This window comes from Kickxella alabastrina (assembly GCF_025024165.1).
Source record: "Kickxella alabastrina strain RSA 675 chromosome Unknown BX661scaffold_17, whole genome shotgun sequence".
NCBI classification, from domain to species: Eukaryota; Fungi; Kickxellomycota; class Kickxellomycetes; order Kickxellales; family Kickxellaceae; genus Kickxella; species Kickxella alabastrina.
Genome location: NW_026251488.1, coordinates 489,352 through 497,645, shown reverse-complemented (window position 1 = coordinate 497,645; position 8,294 = coordinate 489,352). Strand labels below are relative to the sequence as shown.

Here is an 8,294-nt window from a genome sequence, read left to right as displayed (position 1 = left end):
TAATTGAAAATAGAAAAATGTATTTAAATAAAAGCAGGATATCGTACAAGTAATAATTAATCATAAAAGGAAAAGGAAATAAGAAAACTGGGTGTCAAGTGCTCCAAAAGACAAATGACAGCACACTTTACTCAACAAACCTAAAGTTGGGGTGGTCAGTCTCGAGGTCCTTAACCTCATCTTCCGACATGTTTGAAATGTCAATGGGGTGCGCTTCTCTGAATTTGTTCCGGCGGACAATAATGACGTACGAGATGGTTGCGGTGATGAAGGCAAGCAACGCGGCAAAGAGATTCATGCCATGGCCAAACATGTAGTTAGGGGCGTCCTTGTTGCGGTAGATGTACGAGGTGCAGAGACCACCAAGACCGCCGCAGATGACGTTCATGGCGCCGCCAAGGGCACCGCGAGTGGGACCGCCGACGTTGCTCATAAGCCATCCGGGACCCATACTGACATTGCCAAAGCTGCCAAAGGACAGAATGCAGAGAGCAAAAATGTTGGCGCCACTGTTGCGGGTGGACAGCAGGATGATCGAGGCGACAGCAACCCAAGCAGAGCAGAAAAGCGAGCTGCGGTAGTGGTTGCCAAAAAATCTGGGATAGTAGCGACTTAATATGCAACCGATGAAGCCGCAAATGCCGGGGGCCGCCTGCAGGGCCTGTGAGGCCCCGGCATCGTACCCGAGGTTTTTGACAATGATGGCTGAGAAAGTCAGGATTGTGTTTACACCAAAGTTAGCGGTGAAGAGGATGAGCGCCTGGCTGTAGATCAGCGGGTCGCAGGCATGCTGCAAAAGCCTCTTGTACGACACAGGGCGGTGACCTCCGTCAATCTGGTCAAGTGCCATATTCTGACCAATCAGAGCCTTCTCCTTATTGTTCATGGTCCAGCTCTTGTTGGGATAGTCAGCCAAAAAGACGTACATCAGAAGACCGAATCCAGCGGTAACCAGGCCCTCGATAAAGAAGATCCACTCCCAACCATTAAAGCGCGGGTTGGTCATTTTGCCAATACCAGCAGCGATGGGCCCGCCGATGATGGCACCAGCAGCAAACGCCGAGTAAAACAGGGCCACGCGCGAGGTGACCATGTGGCGAGGGTACCACAGAGAGATCAGCATGAGGGCGCCTGGGGCAGCTCCCGACTCGGCGGCACCGAGGAACAGACGGCAAAGAATCATATCAGTACGGTTCTTGGCAAACGCCATGCACATGTTAATGAGGCCCCAGACAACAGTAATCAGGCTGAGCCAGAAGCGAGCGCCGAACTTGCGCAGGGCCAGGTTGCTCGGAAGCATGCATACGAGGTAGGTCGGGTACATGATGCTGGCAATGACGTTGAAGTCGCTGCCTTTCAAGCCAAGATCTTTCTCCAACCCGGCTACCTTGGACAACCCCAGGTTGGCTCTGTCCATGCTGTTGAGAACATTGCTGAGGAAGAGAATGAAGAGAAGAGTGGCGTCAACCTTGCGGTACGCCCACTTGAGCTTCTTGCCGTCGACGTCCTCAGGAACGTCAAACTCCTTATTTGTGTTTGACTCGTCGGACGAGTAGAAGTCTGGCGTCTGTGTCGCAGCTCCAGCAACGTGCTTCTCGTCGTTCATAATTGTAATTGTTTTATGGAGGATGAAATAAAAAATAAATATTAGAAGCACAGGGCTATTGTTGATATTATAAAGCGGCTCACAAACAAAAAATAATAAGGAAAGGAAAATAACTTGAGAATATGTACTTGCAATCCAGCAATGGTTGTTTAAAAGCATGGAAGGCATCGGGGCGGCATCGTTTTATACATTTGCAGCCGCCGCCGGACAGAAGAAATTCAATATTGCATCTACTCTGAAAAAATTTTAACAGCGTTGGCATGTGGCCGTAGCTCAAAATTCTGTAAAACTAAATAATTCAAAAGTATCACAATAGATATTAGATGGCAAAAATTTTTACTTTTCGATCCATGCACAGCGCCAATCCAACTCGTTTTTTATTATTACTCTTGATGGTTAGGCCATGGGGTAATATTGATACTCGCTCGATAATCCAACGCGTAAATTTTGCTAATGCAGCTGTAACTCGTGACACATCAACTAGTGTAGAGTATTACATAGGGAATAGCATTCTAGATGATTTTTTGGCACGACGGTTTTGCGCAAATAAATTAGTAGGTACAAATAGTGCACTTAGTGCGTGATAATCCACACCGCCGGAAATACTATTTAGCGGAGGAATATTCGCAGACTGGGATCACCTTATTTAATCACTGTACTTTAAGTGGTGTCCAATGTAGATTGTTTTATTTTTTTGCCTTTTTTCAATTTATAAAAAAATTTACGCAATAATAACAACGGAATGCGGGGATTAGTTGCGCCAATTTTCAGCTGAAAAATGTGCGTCTGCAATTTATATAAACTTTCCCATTTTGGCATAGATTTCGCTGTGTAGCATCAAAATATGCTGTGCGTTACTTTTTTGCGCGCGCTCGTGGACTGCATTGTGTATTTGGTTACTAAATATGGACAGACGCATTACAAAATTCCCTTGGCCAGCTGTCAACTGGCTACAATTCCCAATGCATTACTTTTATCTTAAATGTGAGTCAGAATCTACCCACTAAATAGTAAGTAGATAACTTGGGCGTTATTTTTTTATGGAGTGTTGATCTTTGTATTGTTTTTGAACGCTGGATAAACTAAAACTCCCGCCAAAGCACAGTGCTGACAAAGTCCATATTTGGTTCCACCTCAACAATCAAAAAGGCCTTGTCAAGAGACAAAAAATGGATAATGTGTTTTTCCGCGGCGCTTGACCTCTATTTGGGAGCAAAAATAAAATGCAGATTGTCCGGCGGCAGAAAAAAAGGTCAATTATTATTGACCAATGTCGCTCAAGTCTATAAAAAACGTGACAAATATTTGAGAGAATCGGTTGGCATAAAATTTGCTGGTGCTATTGGACGGCTACAGCAGAAAATTTTAAAAACCAAATAAAAATTAACCAAGACAGATCATGTATCAGCGACGTAAGCATGTTGATCCAAACTTTATCTGGCTTTGGTGTATTGAGATCCACTACACTAAAAGAGTAGAACGAGGCTACAAGTATCCTGAAAACCGACATCCTTGCCCCAGTTTGACTAGCAACCTATAAAGTGTTTAGAAACTAGTGGCAATAAGTCACTATGGTTGACGATATTAATCAGTTCGCTGCTTCTTTTGAAGAGAAGAAGCAGGGGAAGATCGATTCTTGCACACCCGCTTGGCCTTTGGCTTAGGCAAGGTCTCGGGTGTTGCTGTAGACTTAGCTTCAACCGACTCGAGTGGTGCCTTTTCGCGCAAGAAACAGGCTTTTAAAACCCCCCGCTTAAAAATCTGGACTTTCGCTACGAATGTCTGGAAATTCCAAAAATACATTTTCAATAGTGTAGCGCATTAGTTTTTTATATGGATTATGTATTAATGTGGATCGGCATTGAATCTGAATGCAATTATGACGGCTAATTGGAATATGGTTTTTGTTGGTGAGCGGTATGCCGCTATCTCAGTATTCGCTTCCAAAAAAGTGCTATTGATTGTCTATTTTTTTATTTATTGGAGGAGGGGGTTAGCAATATATGTGTAAATTTGCTCTTCCATTTTTGTATTTTTAAGTACAGTGATATTTTAGATAATGGGCAATAAATGATAGGCAATGATGGGCCGCTAGGAGTCCTTAAATTGAAAATTCTGATATCCAAAGTTACATTTCTACTGCTGTTATTGATTTATTCACTTTTGGGCCACCTCAACTATTGTAATTGGCCACTATGGCAAGACGGCATCGTTGCTTTATTGCATATTGGCAAACCCAGTAAGTATTTATCGTTTTTTTTTGGTAAATTTGGAGTTGTAAACGATTGGCCTGGTTGCATGTCCCCATTGTGATGTGAAGTGGGAATCCATATGTTGTCTTTTAATTCACTTCGAGTCTATCTCTGTGTTACAAGTTCAAAATTTTTGAATATATAATGTAAAATGCACCGCGCACCTGCCAAAATAGGAAACGCAGAGATGGCAGCATGCAAATATTGACAACATTTGAATTTTCATTATTTTTGAAATACTATAAATAGAATTGTATTCGCCAATGTGCCATGCCAACTTTTGTCATTTTCAGGTTTGTATTTATTCAAGTTTCTACGGCCAGTGTGTACAAAAAATATGCGGCCATGCATATGTGCTTTTTTTATTTTTTATACTTGTTTTCATTTGTTTATTTTACTGTGCGAGCAAATTGCGCACCAATCGCTGTTCATTTTACTCTTACATCCAATTGTGTTTGTCGATCAATCTGCCATCTTGAGGTTGGTTTTTTGTAAACCTTGAGTAAACATGTGTTTTTCCTTTCTCATATATATGATTGGAATAAAAGAATTGCTGAAAGTAAAGCGCTGATCTTATTTAAAGCCAGATGATGTTACAATTGCATATGAAGCACTGCATGGACAATAGTTAAAAGAGGAGTGTTTTTGTTTTTGAAATCGTTTTGATTGCCAACTGTACTAAGTGCCAAACTGGGCATAGCTTCACCATGTATAGCAATATGCTCACTTTTTCACGTTTGTGGGCAAGCTCCTGTATTCCTTGGTTGAACTGTAAGTTTGTTTGTGTTATGAAAGAGAGACATACTCAACTGGCCTTGGTGGGGCATATCATCCGCGTATACATACCATTGTAACTAATCGTATGCCACTTCTCGTTCACATCGGGGCCTGACTGGGATTGAGACAATTGTGCCACCCGGGCCTCAAGCAATCTTATATTTAAGGCTTTGATGGATCTTGATTCCAGCTGCGCATCGTCAGCCCCAAATGCCGCTGTGCGATTAGAATCCCCGCGCAACAATGTAAAAAAAACATTAGCATGCACATGAACACTGGCATGCAAACGCCAATGTAACTGTCAAGCTCCCTCAAACCAAACAACAATAAAGTGTACCTTTTCAATTATTATTGCAAAAGTAGTCCCGCATGCATATATTTATGCAGCCAATCTATCAGTGTAAAATTATGTTGTTTTGTTATTGCTTTACCACGGCCACATTTTAAATCCTTTATTTACAAACAATTGGATACTTTATCCAACTTCTTCCCTGTCTTCATTATAATAATTTATCAATTTTTATTTCTATATATATTTAACTGGCAAATTTATTTGTTTACTTTTTTACATTAAATATTATTTTGTATTAGACCACAGACTCTAGCTCTACTTCTTATTATTGCATTATTACGATTTTTGGATACCACCAAACGCTCCAACACTATATTTTTTAGAGATGGGCAACCACTTGTCTTTCACAGTTACTGAGAGTGAGCTGATGCGTCCTATTTTTGCCAAGGAGATGAGTGCCTCATTGGACCCGCGAGGCAAGGCAGACGCTATCATGGTGGTTGTCATTGCGACAGTTTATGCCTTCAACTTTTTGGCAGTAATTTATATGCTGTGGCATAGAAACTACCCACCACTCAAGTCCAAAAACGTGATCATCATGGCGTTCATTTTTGTCGTCTCTGCCGTGTGGTACGTTGGAGATCTGCAGGCCAACGGGCATATTCCGCTGGCAAACTCGGGCTTGACCAATTGCAAGGCCTATGGCCTCTGGATGCGTATCCTTCTGGGCGCGTGCGGCATGTGCTCGCTGATCGCGCTGAGGGCGTACGGACTGTACCGCGTTTTCATACTCAATCTGCCCTACCACAGCCTAGGTCTTTACGCGCCGTTTGCCCTCTACTGGCTGAGCGCACTGGTTGTAGGATTGATTTCGCAGTTTCTTGATCCCAAGATTACAACCGAGTTTGTTGAGCCTCTCGACCTCTGTGACTTTCACTCGGGATTCAAGGGGGCACTGTACGCGTTCATATGGTCAAGCGTGTTTATTGTAATATTTGTCCACTGGAAAATTCGCAATATCAAGAGTTCGTTCAATGAAAGCCGCGAGATGCTGATTACCTGCTCAATCATATGTGGCGTGCTCTTGTACGCAACCATCATGAACTACCTGCGTCCAATGTATCCGTTAGACGTCCGCCTGCGGATAATCAACACGTCCCTGGATCATCTGGCGGCCAACTCGCTGTGGTGGCTCATCATGGGTGTGCCATTGTACAAATGCCTGTTCAACCGATCGCTGTACCTCGAACTCTGGATTAACAAGCTGCGCAGGGACGGGCTGCAAAGGGAATACAATGTCAACCCAAATACAATGTCCACCAACGCTCATAGCTCGCTGCTGGTGATAACTACGACTGGAGGCCCTAATGACGCCAAATTTTACAAGATGGACAACAACGTCTACGAGAGCAAAGACTTTAACCCCAAGGAATATGCACACACCAGTATCTCCAAATCCATTGAAAGCACCATGATTCCTAATGACGCTAACAATAATAACCAGGTTATTCGGTCACCGACTGCAGATGGTCGCTTCCACAAGGCTATACCGACGGATACGGTTTATGATTCGCCATTTACCTACAATTTGTGCGTCGACAGCATTTCACCAAATACTCGCTCAGGTTCTTCCAGAATTGCCTCGCGACTGTACACGCCAATGTCCTTACCCGAAGAGACACTCCAGGCGCCTACCAAACTGAACGATGCCTACATCAGGCACTTGGACTATGTCGATTCTCCTGAGCGTCACCTTGTCTAATTTTTTTTTAGTTTTTCGATGATAAAACAAATCATTTAAACTGGAAAACCCTAGAGCGTAACGTTGGCTTGTTCTCAACTAGTCATTAATTTTGGTGTTTGAAAGCTGCAATTCAAAAGTGCACATTTTATTCGAGCGCTGACTTTGCTGTTATAAAGAAAAATGCGCGTGACAACCTGTGGCTGACTGAAACAATTTTATTATTATTTATTTACTTTGTCCTCAATTGCTACAAATACTAATTTATTGGCGACATGACAACATGCCAATTTACGCGTACAGTCTACAGCTCTTGAATCAGTCATTTTTTGAGCACGAGTAAATGAAATTTGAGCTTGACTGGACGATCGTTGTCGCATGGACATAAAACAATACCTTAAAAACATAAATACATATAAAGGTTAAAAGTTGCGCGGTTTGGATTATAAATATTTTTAACATGAACACCTAATTTTTGCTTTTTTATATTATTTTTCTCATTTTTAAATTTTCTCTTTATTTATTGTCCATTTATTTATTCTTTGACACTCGCGAATTCTTTGTGCTAGCACATCTCTGTTGTCATGAAACTCATTATAAACAGGTATAATGGACACAAGGTAATTGTAAACCTCGCATCGGCAATAAAAATCAGCATGCTAAAACAGTTAATCGCCGATCGACTGGGCATCGGCGCGAGTAACCAGCATTTATATTACCAGTCGCAAGAGTTGCAAAACAACGAGTGCATCGGGGTCAGCAAGCGCACAAATAGAAAAAAGGCGCCAACACCAGTCACATTGCAGTTGCTAGTTGGATCCACCGTCAACGTACGTGCAGGTGACATTGTAGTCGGCCTATGGACAAGCGATGCGTGCACAGTTGGACAAATGAAAGAGAAAGTATGCGCTTGGCTGGGCTACGACACAGTTGACTATGCGGTTTTTGTCGGTCTCAAAAGGGCAAGCGACAAGGCAAAAATTGGCGATTGCCAGCTACTAAATGGAGAAGAGCTGCGCTTCGAAAAGCGCTTTGTCAGTGTATGTGGCCAGCCAATCGTGTGGCTCCGAAAGAGAATGGCACGGCGGGGCAACCCTAGCAGTGTTCAGCGTGTTGCTGCCGCCATCGCAGCAGCTAATGCTTACTCTTGTCCCACTAATATCGGGCAATTGGTCACTGCAAGTTAAGCTCACGACAAATCAATTAGTGTGATCCATCCGTTATTACTGCAGATCACGCAGCCGATCAGCGCGATGTGATGGTGAACGGGTGTTTGTTCTCACCAAAATCCCAGGCGCACGCTGTCGCTGCCGCTGCCGCTGCCACTGCCACAGGCACTGCACCTTGCGCACGTCCCAAGCCCATCGGTGTCGGGGATAAGGGGGACGCAGAAAGTATTCGATTCAAAAAAGCAGTTATCCAAAAAAAGGGCAAAAAAACTGTCAGCCCAATTAAAAAAGACAACACACAGGCCCTCGTCCGAATCAACATCAGGACCAGCTATGATGACACAGAAGTGTGCGAATAAGTATTTGCCACCTATTTTTTGTTTCGTCCCTAGATCCGCAGAAAGACAGGCACAAATGGGTATTAAAGCTGGCACAAGGGGGGGTCTTGCTCTCAACC

The 8,294-nt window shown here is 43.2% G+C and overlaps 5 protein-coding genes across 5 annotated transcripts; 2 read left to right on the top strand and 3 right to left on the bottom strand.

The window, feature by feature from the left end:
- Nucleotides 1-1,742, bottom strand: BX661DRAFT_185233 (major facilitator superfamily domain-containing protein). Its single transcript, XM_051536735.1, has one exon. The coding sequence runs from the start codon at nucleotides 1,604-1,606 to the stop codon at nucleotides 128-130; it is 1,479 nt and encodes a 492-aa protein (XP_051390471.1). The 5' UTR covers nucleotides 1,607-1,742; the 3' UTR covers nucleotides 1-127.
- Nucleotides 1,743-2,878: 1,136 nt separating this feature from the next.
- Nucleotides 2,879-3,146, bottom strand: BX661DRAFT_185232 (uncharacterized protein). The gene has a single exon (XM_051536734.1). It carries the CDS (start codon nucleotides 3,114-3,116, stop codon nucleotides 2,946-2,948), a length of 171 nt encoding a protein of 56 aa, XP_051390470.1. The 5' UTR covers nucleotides 3,117-3,146; the 3' UTR covers nucleotides 2,879-2,945.
- Nucleotides 3,147-5,121: 1,975 nt separating this feature from the next.
- On the top strand, nucleotides 5,122-6,738 carry BX661DRAFT_185231 (uncharacterized protein). Its single transcript, XM_051536733.1, has one exon. The coding sequence runs from the start codon at nucleotides 5,313-5,315 to the stop codon at nucleotides 6,687-6,689; it is 1,377 nt and encodes a 458-aa protein (XP_051390469.1). The 5' UTR covers nucleotides 5,122-5,312; the 3' UTR covers nucleotides 6,690-6,738.
- A 439-nt stretch (nucleotides 6,739-7,177) lies between these two features.
- BX661DRAFT_185230 (uncharacterized protein) lies at nucleotides 7,178-8,288 on the top strand. The gene has a single exon (XM_051536732.1). It carries the CDS (start codon nucleotides 7,253-7,255, stop codon nucleotides 7,853-7,855), a length of 603 nt encoding a protein of 200 aa, XP_051390467.1. The 5' UTR covers nucleotides 7,178-7,252; the 3' UTR covers nucleotides 7,856-8,288.
- Nucleotides 7,478-8,288, bottom strand: BX661DRAFT_225681 (uncharacterized protein; the record flags this gene model as incomplete). The annotated part of the gene is made up of 3 exons (XM_051538946.1): nucleotides 7,478-7,525; nucleotides 7,763-7,784; nucleotides 7,936-8,288. A coding segment is annotated over one exon (341 nt), but the record flags the coding sequence as incomplete, so codon positions are not given.
- Nucleotides 8,289-8,294: the final 6 nt, after the last annotated feature.

Coding starts and splice junctions, on each gene's coding strand:
- BX661DRAFT_185232 (XM_051536734.1), bottom strand. CDS start 3,116: ATGTCGGTTTTCAGGATACTTGTAGCCTCGTTCTACTCTTTTAGTGTA.
- BX661DRAFT_185231 (XM_051536733.1), top strand. CDS start 5,313: ATGGGCAACCACTTGTCTTTCACAGTTACTGAGAGTGAGCTGATGCGT.
- BX661DRAFT_185230 (XM_051536732.1), top strand. CDS start 7,253: ATGAAACTCATTATAAACAGGTATAATGGACACAAGGTAATTGTAAAC.
- BX661DRAFT_185233 (XM_051536735.1), bottom strand. CDS start 1,606: ATGAACGACGAGAAGCACGTTGCTGGAGCTGCGACACAGACGCCAGAC.